The sequence below is a fragment of the Coenobita brevimanus genome, chromosome 85 (assembly GCF_032717465.1).
Source record: "Coenobita brevimanus isolate Jiangsu-jjx chromosome 85, ASM3271746v2, whole genome shotgun sequence".
Taxonomy (NCBI): domain Eukaryota; kingdom Metazoa; phylum Arthropoda; class Malacostraca; order Decapoda; family Coenobitidae; genus Coenobita; species Coenobita brevimanus.
Window position 1 is genome coordinate 7123674 of NC_137038.1, and position 17224 is coordinate 7140897.

A 17224-nucleotide genomic window follows, 5' to 3' on the forward strand; every position below is an offset into this window, starting at 1 on the left:
GTTTCTTTGTTATGACGCGTAAAAGCAATTTATGGTGAATATTTTACAAATGTATCTTAAAATGATGATTAAAAGCATCATTGGAATCTCTGAGGTTGGATTTGAAATGACACTGAAAATCGTCATCGGAATCTCAAAGGGTTAATAACATCTATACGAGTACGACATTGTCAGCTTTGACTTTGTGTACTGTACTTTTGGCAGAGTTCCCACCTAACAAACCACACACCTCATCAAGCTTGTAGCCACAAATCAATCTAATGGTAGTGCTTCCCATGCTGGTCCAAATAAACACTTATTCTTGGCTTTCCAAGCCCCCTTTCACCCTCAAACTCAAACTCTCCCACACTCATGAAGAACACCACTAAGTACAATCTCACCTCCTTCTGGCTACAAGTTTTGGGCCAGAACTTGAGGAGTCCCTTGATGACTGGCTCTGTTAATGTGGGGTCCTTCTCCAGGAACTGTACCACACAGTAGGCCAGCTGTGCGTGGTACAGACTTAAGCACTTCACCTTGTGCAGTGGGATCAGCACCTTGATCAGAAACTGCTTGTGCTCAGCCTTCAGCGGCAGAGCAAACCCGTTGATTATACTGTGGGAGAAAAACACATGAATTAACTTAAGCCCGTTGCAAAGATCAATGCCATCAGCAGCAAAGGGATTAATTAGTGAAAAGAAAAAGGAGTGACAGTGAGGCAAATATCTAAAAAACAATGACTGCCTGTCTAAAGAAATTATTGCCTTGTGTATCCTGTTGCGAACTTTCCAAAAGGATATACTGTATCTAACTCCTACAGCTTTTAGAAGTCTCTCCAAGGATGAATAAAATTATATGGTGACAGCAAAAAGAAAATACTGTAATATGTTATTGGAATGAAGTGACTGGTAAGAATTTTCCATATAGCAGTGTAAAATATTCACAAAAATTTTCAATGTTCTTAGACTACAACATAAACATGAAAAAACTTACCTTCCCAAAATTTCTAGAAGCTCCCCTACACCATTGAAATGTTCCGTTTCATATACAAACCTGGGGAAACAGAAGTTATTAAACAGTATGCGCAGACCTCATTTCTGTACTTCTTTTCTAATGTTATATATGTAAAGTACATTTCAAAAAACAATGGTTATTAGAGTTCCACTGCTTCCTATTTTGCCTGGTCCTCCAGTTTCCAGCACAGTGCAACCTCTTACTTCAGAAATTGTCATCATCGTCATCATCTAATCCTGTGTTGCCCCACGAGAAGCGTATGAGCCCGGGGTTAAGCAAGCTGGAAATGACATTTAAGATAAGAGTGACCAGCCTCACTCATCCCTGAGTGGCATTACATGAGCAATAAACCCCAACCACCCCTTGGACATAAATCTACAAAGGCTCAATCCAGCTGGAGTACCTTAAGGGAAATGGATGGTTGTCACTTATGAGGGTACATTTGTTTTTCTTAGATCTGTCTGATTTTTTTATATGTTTTGTTACTATATTTGAGCAATTCCATCCCAAAGTTTGAGTAAATTTGGTTGATTACTTTTTACAAAAAAAAATATATATATATATGCATAATACATATAAAATAAGAGACGCGATAAATGGGAAAGCAGAGGAAGTGCGTCCATCTGATCTCTATGATATCTGGTAGTTTTACTAATAAACCCAGCATTATTATTAAAAAACTGTTAGGACAATTTTGCTCTAACAGTTTTTTAATATTCTTCACCACTGCTGAACAAAAAAAATCCCAAAATGCCTATGTATTTATCCCAAATTTTATTCCCTTTTGCCACGTTAAAAAAATCATTACAGTCATGTTTGTCAGTCTCAGAGAACAATATAAGCACAAAATGTTTCCCTTTCATTCCTCTTTTTGTAGGCATTTTGTTTTTTGTCTTATGTTCAAAACTAATGGAGTTATATCACTACAAAGGACAAAAAAGTTTAGTTCTGAGTTATCACTCGTTTTCTGTTGACTTGCAGTGTCTGTACGATTAGAAACACGATTAGAAACAACTTAGGTACTTTTTTTATTTTATGAGTTACATTTAGGGATGGTTATGAAGAGGCAGAGGATGTTGGAGAAAAAGACGCAGAGGGTTGGGGGTCATCACGGGAGGAGGGGGAAGGTAATGGTGGAGAAAGAACTGCTTCTTCCGACATGTTTTTCTTCCCTCGAAATGGCATCAAATTCTTCTCTGCCGCTTTCCGACATTGCAGTAGCTTCTTAGACAGTCGCCCTATCATCAGAAAGTGTCCAAAAAAGCTGAGAAATGGCCAAGATTTAAGCAGACTGCGAACAGACTGAGACCAAGGCTGGTGCATCTCACCCCTCCCAGTGTCATAGCATCTCTGGCGTTTCCTGCCTCGCTGCCACCCTACACACACACACACACACACACTCCCATTACCAGACGTATGACATAATTTTTGCAGAAAATAAAGGGGGAAAAAAGAATCAGAAATACAGCAGTCATATTATACGTTGCATGGCAAACAGAGATTTCTGCAGGTATGTGACCTCAAAATTAGAATTACAAAATAATTTTTTGAAGGGGAGTGAACTGTCGTATGGCTGCCAAATTTTTACAGAGAACGAATGATACTCGGAGCTATTTTATGGGGTAACTTTTGCAAAAAGGCCTTTGTGAGTAAAAAATTGGTCCCTGCTGGCGTCCACTCCCCTTAACTGCCCAGTAAACCACCAGGAGCCATAATTTGGGTTATCTGGTTACCACACAGCACAGTAAATGGTTTCCTGGTGTACAGGAAATCACTCAAAGTAGAGTTACCTGTAGCCAGGAGGAAAGAATGAAGGAAAGACAGAAGAGGAAGGAAAGAAAGAAGGAAGGAAGAGAGGAAAAGGCAGTCACCCGAGAGCAGCACTACACTGAGTGAAAGGATGGTGAGTGTCCCCTCCTACCACTAACTTCTGAAACCACTTTCACTTTCCAAATTATTTTTCAAGCAATGGGGGGGTGGGGGTGTTAATTTCCTGTCCTCAAACAATCAGTGTGTGTGTGTGTGTGTGTGTGTGTGTGTGTGTGTGTGTGTGTGTGTGTAAGTGAATGTAGTTGGTTCGTTGTTACCGCTGGCCACCAATGTAAGTTGACATAGCCGAAGGATGCAATTCTGTAGAGAAGGTTATCTTGTTATTTTGTCAATGGAGAGACACAAGGAGTGAGTAATGGTGAGGCATGTAGGAGATAATCAGCGTAGGCCTTCTCTGTTCCATTATTCTCTTTGTATTTTAAGTGGGATTGTGAAATAGGAAGAAATAGGAAGGCCTGGGTAGGTGGAGTTTATTGTGAGACAGTTACTTGAATAAAAGTTATGAGCTTGGTGTGACCCATGTAGCCTATGGTTAGCAGCAGTTTATGCTAGCTGCTATCCTCCTACTTTACTCTTCACTCGCCTACTCCCTATCGCTCTTTCCTCGTCTAACTCTTATTCTCTCCTGTCCTACTCTGTCTGACTCTGACTCTGTCTGACTTGTTCTACTCACTCTCCTTCATATGATATCGGACTTATGTCTCCCTCTAGCTTCCGGCTAAAGTGTGTGGGCGTACTACGTTTGTGCGTGTGTGTGTTTCGATCATATTTCTGGCGCATGATCAGGGGTGTTTGGCATTTATGATTCGTCTACGCAAGGGGATGTGTTCTCTAACTCTTCCTGGAGAACTCAGACATAACTACCTGTTTTACATATTGTTACCTATAGCTATATGCAGTAGTTACATAGAGTATTGTGTCATGCAGTAGTTACATAGAGTATTGTGTTATAACATATTATGCCTACATGTGTGTGTGTGTATTTGTAGTATACAGGAATTGAGCAATGCTCGTGTTGTCCTGTCTCCATATCCACATTTATCAAGTCTACCTTTACACACATGAATGTTTTTCTCATGCACCATCTCTTTCTTTAAGTCATTCCAAATATTTATGTATTTACCTAATATACCTAATTGTGATATACACGGAATGTGCTATGCTCGTGGGTTTCCGTCGCTGTTTCTCAATAAGTCAAATTTAGCTTTAAACTCGTTTAAGTTTTTAGACTGGACGATCTCTTTGTCCAGGCTATTCCATAAGTCTATACTTCTGTAAGGAAAGCTATATTTCTTGATATCCTTCAAGCAGCTTGACTTTTTCAATTTCATTCCGTGTCCTCTTGTTGCTCTCTTATCCCATACAAACAGATCTTCTTTGTCAATTTTATCTACTCCCACCATGGTCCTGAACACTGCAATCATGTCTCCCCTTTTTCTCCTTTCCTCTAAGGAAGGCAAATCCAGCTTTTCCAGCCGCTCTCTGTATGACAGGTCTGCCAGACTGGGGACCATCTTGGTTGCTGTTCTTTATATTCTCTCAATCTTGTTTATATCTTTCTTTTTGTGTGGGGACCACACTACTGCTGCATATTCTAACCTGAGGCCACTATCAATTTTTTCATCATCTCCTCATCCATATAATGAAATGCTACTCTTATGTTAGTCAAGAGTTTGTAAGTCTCTCCAACTACCTTGTTAATGTGCTTTTCTGGTGACAAACTATCTTGGACCAGCACTCCCAAATCTTTCTCTTCTCTCATTTTTTTGATTAATTCATTACCCAACAAATAATTCATTGATGGCCTCCTGGTACTTTTACCCATTTCCAATATTTTACATTTCTTTACATTAAATTTCATTTCCCACGTCCGGCTCCAATCGTGTATCCTATCCAAATCCTCCTGCAGCATTTTACAATCCTCCTGTGTGTGTGTGTGTGTGTGTGTGTGTGTGTGTCGGATCTAAGTTCATATAAGTTATATGAACTTAGATCTGAAGCTGTGAACTATCTGTTATATAACAGATGGTTCACAACTTCACACAGGTTTCATAACGGGATACTTCGACCATGTTGCTGGAGAAAAAAAAAAAAATAGCAGCTCATAAAACGGTGAAAAGTCAAATAAATTCCCATAATGAATATTTCTACTACTGACATATCACTCATTATCCAAAAATTCCATACATACCATGCATGTACTGACACTGTACTTGTTTATAATCGATACTCGAACATGGTATCGATACTGCAGGGTTTAAGCATGGTGCTGGTAGTATCGACTCTAAGCCAACAGAATTTTGGAGTTTGGACTGTGGAGGGATCATACTCATAGTTTCAGTATCATAGTGGTTGCGTTTCAGTCCAGTACGTCTCAGTAGTCTGTACTCTGTAGTCGGCCAGGGGTCCAAGACAGAGTGAATAGGCAGGAAAGTGAGGAAACTGTTGTGGCTGGTGAAGGTTTCATATGTAAAACTTGCAAATTAATGGTGAACTTCCATTAATTTTTGGCAGAATTAAGCCAAATTAACTGATTAATTTTAACGAAGCTAATTATCTGATTAACCGATTAATGGTTAACAAAGCTAACATTTTTCATTAACTTGCCCACCACTGCATATCTCTGACTGGGGTAAAAGTGATCTTATTGTTATTAATGCATTAAAAACCCAGTTCTTACATCTTCCAACCCAACAAACTCTTCCAAAAGAGTATCCTCTAATTTTAAACAACATCCAACACAGTCCTCCATCGTCTTTAAACATGACTATGGTTTCATTCTCTCAGGATACCTTGGAAAGATCATACTACCTCTCTTGTCAAATCTGCTTCCAAGACATTAGGTGTGCTAAGCCAACTCCATGCCTTCTTTACCCCTGCACACCTGTTGACTTCATACACAGGTTTTATTTGACCGTGCAGAGTACAACTCTCATGTGTGGGAACGCTCCCCACAAACAGCTCTTCTAAACATGACAGAGTCAAAGTCTTTTTGTATCATTAATTCTCCTCGTCTTACTAGCTACCTTCAACCTCTGTCTCTTCAACACACTGTTGCATCTTTATCTCTTCTATTGCTACTTCAATGGTCACTGTTCCTATGAACTGTCTGCTTGCATCCCTCCACCTGTACAGCAGGCATGCAGCATGCATCTAGCAACAAACTCTCATCTCTCTTCTGTCCAACTCTCTACTGCAAGAATGAACTGTTACTCCCAGTCCTTCATGTATGCAACAGGTCAACTGTGGAACTGTCTCCACCTATCTGTATTTCCTTCTGTCTATGATCTCCAGTCTTTCAAACGCAGAGTGTCCAAGCATCCCAAAATGAACAGATATTAAATTTGGTTCCTAGTTATCTTATTCTTATTTTTTTTTCTTGGAAGGAACAATCACTACAGGCTCTTGAGTTTTGGTTCCTTTTTTCCTTTATATACTGTGTATATATATATATATATATATATATATATATATATATATATATAAATACACACTGGTGTGTGTGTGTACAACGTCTGAAATCAACAATGCTAGTGAAACCACCATTACAGACGATGTAATTACTACAACATCTATCGAGGACGCATTACAGGATGCGAGACAATATGAGGTTACACTGATGCCAGCAACACCACAAACACTAGGAGAGCTCTCCACGATGCTGTAGAGGCCTTAACTTTTTGGCTGCGGCCAATTTATGTGCTCAGTACGGAGAATCAGAAAAAAAGGTGTGTTTTCAACTCATGTTTTAACCCACTTATCCTTAATCTTAGGAGCTAAAATTTTTGTCGGACAAGCTTCAATCTTTCTACTATCATTTGCAACAAACAGCATGTCCATAGGTACTTCCAGCCCGGTGAACGATTTGAGAAAATACAAGTGTGTTTTGACAGTCTGATGCAGGAAATAGCCCAGAGAGGGGGGAAATTTCCACCAAACCACAAGATATGTTTTGTACAAAATGGGGATACTTCCACATAATCTCATCACAAAAAAAAAAAAAAAAAAAAAAAAAAAAAAATCTGGCCAGTTTCATACAATTTTGTTGTGATAGTCCAGTGGTTATGCTAAACTTTAGCAACACAGTAGCAATGTAAGGAAAATCATTACAAACTTTATAAAACTTCATGAAAGACTTTTACCACCAATTACTTTTATCAAACTTACTGATGTAATGTCATTTATGAGTTATTTCATTGCATAGCTGCACAGTTTACAACCGCAAAAATATTCGTTAGCTAATGCGCCTAGCATGGCTTCACTGATTATCGCAAATATATCACTAAATCACTTGTATTTTATCACAATAATTGACAATATAAAATAACACTCTTGTATGATTTTAGAGCGATTTAGGTGTGTATTGCAGTTATTTATGAGAGAGAGAGAGAGAGAGAGAGAGAGAGAGAGATGGGGGTGGGGGAGGACAGTAAACAGATTCAGACCAGCTCATCGAGGGTATGTTTACACGTGTGCGTGTACAAAGACAAAAGTTGTGTCGCGGTTTTGTCCGAAGATTAAGTGCAACACTTGAAACATTATGAAAGCTGTACCGCAGTTACATGTTCATGGTTGGCTAGCCTGACTTCGTCAAGCTTCATATCCGCTGCTGATAGGGTGACGGTATGAATGAACCCAAGAAATTCCGAAGCCTTAACATCAACTTGCAAGCATTGGTGAGAGACGAAATGCCAACAGTTAGGCGATGATCACCTGACATTTCATCTTACATCTTACCACAAAACGTCTAGCAAACCTACTATACCATGGTATGGAGAGGTCAAGGAACATGCACCCAACTAAGAAATATGAGAGGTGGCATGTTCTTCCTTTATTTACAGGAAACGAATCTTGAACAGAAAGCTCCAAAAAAACCTGGTACAGGCATAACCACAGAAAGGTGGATTAGGATTTCAGCAAGAAGGCACAATGGAGGACTGTCATCGTTCAGGTCGTCCTCGTTTTACCACAACACTACAAGACCAGAAATAATCACAGCAATGGAAGCAGCACCTGCAAGCAATGCTTACGCCATAAGAAGCGAAGTGCACCTAGAATGAAGCACAGTAATAGTTGTGTGTAGACTTTGGTCGTCTGGTTTATGTGTTCAAACTCGTCTATGGGATTTGGTTTGCCAGCCACTCTAAAGGAAAAAAAATCAAGTATCATAATAGAAAAAAGTTGTTCTTGTGTGTTGAATACTATAGTGAATTTTGTTTTACAACACTTAAATAATGTCCCAGGGCATAATTATCAACATGATTAGCTGATTTACACTTAATAAAGATGGAGAACTGACTTCCAAACACCTATTAAGCTGAATTGTAATGCTGATAAAGTTGGCTTAAAAATAAAAGATAAGAAAAGCTTCATCAGTACTAAATAAAAACAGCAGTCAGAAAGATTTAATAATTATGCTGGCATCCACAGGCTGATCACCTGGAACAAATGGCAACTCAAGTCAGTGCTACCAAACGATCGTTTGACACTAAGCAGACCGCTCCAAAACCATAGTCTTTGGGCAGATATTTTCACCAAATTTCATGACACAACTTTTGTCTTTGATAGTATGTATGTATACTATTATTTAGTACCAGGGTAATCATCAGTGTTTAAAATTTTAACCCCTAAAGTTAGTCATTCATCCACCAAATGAATTTTCCCCCATAAGTTATGTGTATCAATTAGCGTGATATCAAATTGCGCGTGCTCGCGCATCCACCATATGGGAGTGTTAATTGGGACCAAGGTGTGTGTGTATAAATATATACAGTGGTATCTCAAATTTTAATGGGCATGGGTACCTAAATATCACCGCAAAATTCAAACCATCGAATTTTAAAATGAACTTCTTACGAGAAAAATTAGTTTGGGTCCGGGGCTTCCGAACCTAACTACGTAAAATAACGATTTTTTGCCACACCCCTGTAAACTTTATGAACTACTATAGTTCTGCACTGTATTGCCATACTGTCAGCAAGTGTATAAATGGTGTATTTCTGCCCTTTCCTGTATTGCCATTTCTCCTTTGGCTGCAAAGATTTAGAGGTGCCAGGCTGCTCTTGTCCATTACCACTGCTACCCAAAGAACCACTCTTGCTTGCCATCTTGAAACACGTAAGTTGCGACAAAAATACAAAGAAAACACATAACCTAAATTACAGTGAAATGCATGTCTACGTGGAAGGTACAGGCTGAAAGTGCAGCACTTGGCTGTAGAGGGCTGGCTGCTGGCAGGACAGTCGCAAGATGGCCGCCGACAACAGTACATCACCTTGCACTTGGCTTGTTGTTGGTGATGCCTACTCCCATCCAGAAGCTCTTGTCCTTAAACAACATGACTTTCTTTATTTTTTTTTCTCTGTCTCTATTGTTCATTTCTATGTTGCTCCTTATATTCATAATTACTGTACATCTCTTTGATTCAGTATTCTGCCTACTGTATTTGTTACCACCTGTATTTTATTTTGTTTTAGTATTTCTATTAATGATTCTTTTCTTTAATTTCCCTTGTTATATCTTCGAGTTATTAAAGTATTGATTAGTTAATAATACTGTAAGCATATTTATAGAATGATGGGGAATAGTCCAGGGTGCAAATTGTCCTGATGGGAAATTGTCCATGTTTTGACGGGGAATTATCTGACGGCGAACTGACTTGACGGTGTATTGTCTCGGAACCTTATCATTGTGTGCTCCACATATGAATAAATGATGCTGATTTTCATTCTCTTCTTGACACATGTCACATAAGATGTTACGTTAGGCTCATACTTTTTCTTATAATTTTCCTTCACTTCTAGCATTTTGGTCTGCATAAAAAATATTATCTTTGCTTGTTTTGATTGGAGTCTGGCCCTGAGATCACGTACCATACGATGTTAGGTTAGGCTCATACTTTTTCTTATCATTTTCCTTCACTTCTAGCATTTTAGTTTGCATCCAAAATATTATCTTTGCTTGTTTTGGTTGGAGTCTGGCCCTGAGAGCATCGAAATGTGCGACTTTGCATCGAAACGTGAGGTAGGCAGACCACTCCAAAATGCATCGAAATTTGAATAATCGAATTCTAAACTGTCAAAATTCAAGAAACCACTATATATATATATATATACAAATATACAGTATTCTGACTGTCTTGATGGTAGTAGGAGCAAGAGACTGGACAATCATAAGTATAACCAGAGATTGTTGGTAGGTGCAAGTAGAGGCTGTCCACACTGAAGTTCCATGGGATTGAGCCAAGGATAGATCCCTTTTGAACTGAGGCCTCAACAACAAGATCGACACTGAAAGCATGCCTGTTGAAAATAACCTGAAGAGTTTTTCCCTGAAAGTAGTCATACCAGTAGTGAGAAGTCTCCCTGCAAGTCCTTGGCACTGATCTTCTCCAGTAAACCCACACATCATACCTAGCTGAATGCTGCCACAATGTCCAGGGTGATGACAACGGTGTACAGGCTATTGCAGTGGGTATTTTGCCTCTTGGATATGAGTAATAGGAAATCTAAGGTAGATCATTAACATCTAAAGCCAAACTGTTGATTTGAGAAGTAGCAGTTGTTGTCCAGGTGGCTACATGTAACTCTCCCTCTTTCATCTTAGCTGGTTACAAGAATCATAAGGTGCATGACAAAGAATATGCTGGAAGGAAGCCATACTTGAACATGAGTATAACCAAGGTCTTGAGATATTTGTATCAGCATCTCTGAGCATACAACTATCAACTGATCAGTGCATATGGGGGGGGGAGGTGTCTCCCTACTAACACAAAGGTTCCATCTGAGAAAGCAGTGTGTAAGTGAGAAGTATGTACACTGAATATTTTAAAAAACAATCCCCCACAAGTTTAGTAAAACACTTTCAAAAACTACTATACAACAATAATATTAGAAAACTTACTTATATTAGTTAACATGTAAATAGTATACAGTCTTATATTCAGACTGCAATTAAATGTCTACTTACATTCTTAGCCAAACAAATTTACAATACAAAAACTCTGCTCATACGTGGAATACAGTAGATACTGTACCATACTGTTTTCAAACTAAGCACACACAAACTTCAACCCAGCACCTGAAACAAGCTTCCCCACCAGCGTACTGTACTCACCTAAGGAAAATATTATTAATTTGTTTTCTGATGAACGCTCTAAGCCCCAGGAACTTGCCGTATATCCTGTGTAAAACCGTCTTCAGGAAGTCCCTCTCACGAGGGTCCTCACTGTCAAACAGTTCCAGCAGCTGCAGGAGGGAAAATGGAATGTTGAAGTGGGAATTAGAGACAGTACTGCATAGGGGAACACCTAAAACCCCAGTAATATTTTCTAGTAACTGTAGCTAATATTAAGTATAAATGGCGAACTTATGTACAGAATCTTAAACACAGTCATTTTACAAATCTTTGCCACTGCAACCATTATCTCACTGAATGTGGGTGCAGACTATGAATCTGTTATATTGCAGTAGCACACTCAACATAAGAGACCACTAATACAACAACCAAAATAACATACATGTTACATGTAGCATTGCCTAATATCTGATTCATCTCTGCCTACTCCTACAATCATGACCACCCTCGACATCCCCCCCCCCCATTTCAATCAAGGCATCACTGGATGATTTTATTCACCTATACATCATCATTTTTATCCATCTACCATCGTATCCTATGTCGCCCCAAGAGGAGCATGGGAGCTCAGGCCTAGGCAAGTTGGTCCTGACATTTAGGATGAGATTGAATAGTAAAAAATCAAATCATTCAAGTTATATCCAAGGGGTGGTTGGGGTTGATTGCTCATGTAATGCCACTCAGGGATAAATGAGGCTGGTCACTCTAACCTTAAATGTCGGGACCAACTGCCTAGCCCTGGGCTCCTACGCTCCTCATGGGGCAATGTAGGATTGGATGATGGATGGATGTAAATTATCCAAGTAACTCTGGCAAACTAGTTAATAGTTTTCAAAACTGGAAGCACACAGTAACCACCACTGAGCTCTTAAATCTAATGACATATGAGGCAGAGCCTGCAAGGCCAAGAATGCTACTTTATTTCCTGTTTTCTCCAGATCGAAGTAGTCAATATGTTCGCCTTATAGAGGGTGGAAATAGTGTTCAAAGTGTGTGAGAATACTGGTAGTGTCACTCCCATGAGTCTTTCTCAAGACTAAAAAAATGCACAGCCGCCCTTCTTGCACACAACACCTCATACTTCCTAGTTTCTTGCTTTTTACAACAGTGCTTATTCAATTTGAGAGATATTTTGATATAAAGGAGTTAGATATACCCTCAATGAACCTCTTCAAAACCTGTCTTAATCTTTTTGCATACAGTGGCAAGCTTCTGAGCAGGTGAGTCTATAACCAATGCTCTCCAGGCTGGAAGAGGTCTGACTGGCTTTTGAGCAACTTTTTAAACTCAAAATTGTTTTTCCCAGGTTATGTAACATGATTTGCATCAAATTGCAACTTCATGAGGAAATACTTGACTCAAATCATGTCCATATGATAATTTTGGGGCTAGTTTTTATAATATGATTCACATCATCATGAATACCTGGGAGGTTATTTTTGCAACATAGAATTGTGTTACAGCATGCGAAGGAGTTGCCTGGTTGTAGCAAGAATGCACAGTATTATAAAAACCCACCAAACTGAAAAAATTTATAACACAAAATAGTAAATATTAATAATGTTTTCTAGCATGCCTCTTGCTTGCAAGGTACAATGAATGACCAATAAGGGAACCAACATGAGGAAGACAATACCGCTACACAATGCCAGGTGATATCAGTTCCGTCTTATCCAATGACACACCACAACCACCTCCTGTATCAAGTGTATTTGTTGCTGCTGAGGCCTTACGCTTATCTCAATGTGGACCCAGTGGTATACAGGCTGGTTGTCCATCTCATGCAGTTCAACATCTTCCTTTTGGAGGATAAGGAAGATGAGAAACGTTTGTATAACCAAACACTGCAACCAACCAGTTACATAAGTGCCACCAGGTGAAGGCATACCTGTCCATCACCTAAGTGTGGCTAAGTCCTCTTCATATGTTGCTTTTTTTTGCCATTATTTGCTATTAACACCCAAGGATGTCTAACTTGGGAAAATTCTTACTTCCACTGCTAACTATAAAGCTGATGAAATTTGTTCCATAATTTACAGCATCAGCTGTATGAAAGAAGTTATAAGAAGATTTGCAAGAAAAATGCAAAAGAAAATGCAGTAGATCTTAAGTACAGCATATCACTTAAGATCATTTTTCTTATTAAGTTTACTTAAGAAAATACTGAAAAATTGTCTATTACAGTTCCAATGCTACCTATATTTAAAAAAAAAAAAAAAAAAAGTTCCCCTAATTTACTGTACAAAGTATATGAATGAGGCTGTGATACTGTATGTCAAAACACAACCCTTACATATAATGGGGAAGGCCTGTAACAGAAAAACAAGATAATGACATGAAAAGCAGAACTGAACAGGAGAACACTGAAGAAGGAAGGAAGAGGAAAGACCGGGGAAAAAATGGTAAACTAGGCACAAATGGAGGGGGAGGGGGGGGGAGAAGAGGAAAACAACACTGCAATGTTGGAAGGGAGAAGGCGAGTGACCACATTAAAGAAAGGGCACAAAAAGTTAAAACACCAGCATGTCCAAGGATGGGTGATGGAGAGAGTGAACACTGTAATGGAAAAATGAGAGAGAGAGGAAAAAAAAAAATGGTGTGAACACTACAACAAAGGAAGGGAAAAGGAGGAAGTCATCATGGTAAAATGGAGGCAAGGAAATGGAAGAGAGACAAAGGAGGGAGAAAGATTTGCAAGTGTATGAGAAAATATAAGGGAGGAAATACAGTATGAGAGATGAATGAGTGAAACAAGTGGAGGGGAAGAGGAGTATAGCAAACAAGAAATTAATTACCTGAATCAAGTGGAGGGGAAGGGGATTATGACAACCATGGATGTAACAACTTGAATTTGGGCAACATCCTTCTTAGTTATTCTTGCTGCTACCAGACAATTATGTTTTATTTAGGGAGACTCTCTTATCTTTTATGGGGTTATTAAGACTATTTCTAACTTGTAACTGAGAGTTCATCCTAAGATTAACAAAACTGCTAGATATAAAATTTAACAATGATATACCCTGACTGACAAGCCCCTTCAATGTGATAATATATTTTTTATTTTATTCCTGTTACTTTTTTTTTTTTTTTTTAACTCAGAATAATGCCATCATAGTGTAGGAGTTAATGAAGGTTGTACCTAACTCCTCCATTTTCTTGAATCCCTCCTAAGCTACATCAAACATTCTACTGATAGCAAGAATAGTACCAAAAAGAATAAAAAAGTTAAAGTGCTGAGGAGAGGGAAGTAAAAATGGAAGCTAAGGGAAGTGCAAATTTAATTCAATAAGAAGAAATGATAAGGAGTGAAGGAATGAGACACAAAGTAACACAATTTAACAAGTTAAATGATTATGTGAGAAAGGGTAAGGAAGGGGCGAGGAAGGGAGAGAAGATGCAGAGATACAAAGACTAAAAGGAGTGAAGTATGAAGAGGAGCTGGAGAGGAATTGCAGCAAGGGTGAGACAACTTGTGGTGAATTGTTGATGAATAAGGGAGGGATGTGATGGCAACAAGGGGAAGCAGTGAGAGTAAGAGACAGCTGAGAGGAGAGGTGAGGATAGGACAAGGAGAGGGGATGTTGCAAGGGTGGGAGAACATGAAGTGAATTATTATGAGAAAGGGCTATGGAAATGGATATTGCTGATAAGAGAATGAACGATGGCAGAGAGAAAACAAAAACAAAGTGTGTGTGTGTGTGTGTGTGTGTGTGTGTGTGTGTGCGTGTGTGCGTGTGTGCGTGTGTGTGTGTGTGTGTGTGTGTGTGTGTGTGTGTGTAAGGGACAGAAAGGTGAGGTATGAAGTAAATGGGGAGGGGGGAAGGTGGAAAAAAAAAAAAAAAAAGAGAGAGAGAGAAAAGGAAGGTAAAGAAAGGAGTTAGTAGGGGGAAGAAAGGTGAGGAAACGAGTAAGTATGCGAGGAAAGTGAAGAAAAGAGTATGTAAGGAAGGTGAAGAAACTGCTTACGTGTGGGAGCAAGGTAAAGAAACGAGTGCCAGTAACTGGGGGAAGAAGATGAAGAAATGAGTAGGTGGGGAAAGACGGTGAAGAAGCGAGGAAGTGAGGGAGGGTAAGGTGAAGAAAAGTATGAGAGGGAGAGTAAGCTGAAGAATAGTAAGTGAAGAATAGTAAGTGAAGGAAAGTAAGGTTAACAAAGGAGTAAGTGGGGATAGCCAAGGCATTCCACACAATCAGTAGGCATCTGTGGAGTTGGACTAGGGGAATGGAAAATGCTTGGAATATTCTCCTGTAGATGTGATGAACTGAAGCACCATCCCTGCTTCTGATTCACTGTTTACTGCTTCTTCCATCATCATGCTTCAAAATTGATGAGATGCATGCTGGAACACCACAGGTGCCCAGTGATACTGTGGAAGGGGAGGGGATGGTGGAAGGAGAGAGAAAGGAGATTAAAAGCTGAAATGGGTGGGGAAAGTACCATGAAGAAGGGAAAGGGGGGGAAGAAAAGATAAAGCAGCAAGGTGAATGGTGAGAGAGAGTGTGAAGGTTAATGCAGCACAGAGAAAGGTAAGAGAGAGGGAGAGGGTAAAAGCAGCACAGAGAAGGGTAAGAGGGTGGAAAAAAGTACAAGTTGCAAGGAGCAAGCTGGGAAAAAAAAAATAAAATACAAAAAAAATAATAAAAAATAAAAGCTGCAAGGAGAAGACTGAGAGGGAGGGAGAACAAAAAAGCAACAAGGAGAAAGGTGAGAGAGGGAAATGGCACGGTTGGGAGGGAAAAAAAGGGGGGGGGGGCCTACTGATATAGGCTCATTGGACCATGCTAAGCAACTTCAGTAAGAAAGGGATGGGAGGTAAGAGAGGGTGTAAGGTGGAGAAAGGTTAAGAAATGGAAAAGGAGGAACTGTGTGCATGTGTGAGTGAATGAGCTAAGCAGGTAAGGTTGAGAAGGGTGGGTGGTTGCTGGTGAGGGAAAGCATGTAAGGAAGGGTAAGTGTGAGTGAGGGAGAGAGGGTAAGAGGGACGGACAAGCAAGTATGGTGGAGCGAGTGACTGAGTGGGACAGCAGGTAAAAAAGAGTGAGTGAAGAGGGAAGCAGGTGAAACTGAGAAGGATGAAAGATGAGTGAGTAAGTGAGTGAGTGAAGAGGTAGGCAGGTACGTCTGAGAAGCGGGCGAGTTGGACGTGACGCAGTTAAGGGAGGGTGGGTGAATTAATAAGTAATGCCGGTAAGGGTGAGTGAGTGAGTGAGTGTGTGAGTGAGATTGAGTGAGCGAGATTGAGTGAGTGAGACAGTGAGTGAGTGAGTGAGGCAAGCTGGTAAGGTTGAGTAGGGTGAGATTAAAGCTGGGTCTGAATGAGAACCGTGCCAGGGAGACCTCAGAGCCACAGCAGATTACATGAGTTGCACATATATTACCCCAGTGCAACACTTACCCAAGTCACACACCTACCAAACTACCTACCTAGTAACCAATCAACCTACAATTATAAAAAATGAATGGATAGATGACACACAGATAAATAGATGGATCATAAACAAAGAGATGAGACCACCTAAAAAAGTAAATATAATACCTATTCACATCACAAATCTCAATATATGTGCACATATCTACAGTATATATCTAAAAACACACACACACACATACACACAGAGGAACAAAGAAGACCTGTTGACAGAGGCTCCATTAAACCCTCCTAAAATCATCAAAATTATCAAAAAGAAATAGCAGGATTTTGATGTCTCTATGTTAGTATAAATGTGAGTGATACTGTACTATCATATTGTTTTGGGTTTTATGAACCTGTGTGTGTGTGTGTGTGTGTGTGTGTATATATATATATATATACTGTATATATATATATATATATATATATATATATACTGTATATATATATATATATATATATATACACAGTCGGCGCAATGGAAGTCTGGACCCTCTAATTCACACCATATATTTGGTAGGATCCAAGAAATATTGTAGGAAAATTCCTATAGTCGGTGGATTTTTTCTGCCTGACTTTGGATGGGAAAGCACGTCAGATTTTCTTGTCCTGCCTGGCACTTGTTAATTTCAAAGCTCTCGTTTTCACATCCTCCTCTGCCTTAGTGAATCATTGGAGATGGGTACCAAGCCATTAACTGATGTAGAAAAAAAAACGAATTTTAACTATAAGAGAGGAAAATGTAAAAATTAAGGATATTTGTATTCGAACTGGGCAAGGAAAATCTACCATTATGGCACTCCTCGCTGCTGCCAGCCACCTGCCAAAAAACACAATTTCCCAACATAAAGACA

At 39.4% G+C, this 17224-nt stretch overlaps 1 protein-coding gene across 1 annotated transcript in view; it reads right to left on the reverse strand.

The window, feature by feature from the left end:
* wdb (serine/threonine-protein phosphatase regulatory subunit widerborst) overlaps window positions 1–17224 on the reverse strand; it is a 138374-nt gene that overhangs the window by 37420 nt on the left and 83730 nt on the right. Inside the window, exons 5-7 of the mRNA XM_080280528.1 lie at window positions 10939–11069; window positions 973–1032; window positions 381–594 (exon numbers count right to left, since the gene is read on the reverse strand). Coding sequence (XP_080136654.1) covers window positions 381–594; window positions 973–1032; window positions 10939–11069 — 405 coding nt within the window. The remainder of the gene's footprint in view (window positions 1–380; window positions 595–972; window positions 1033–10938; window positions 11070–17224) is intronic.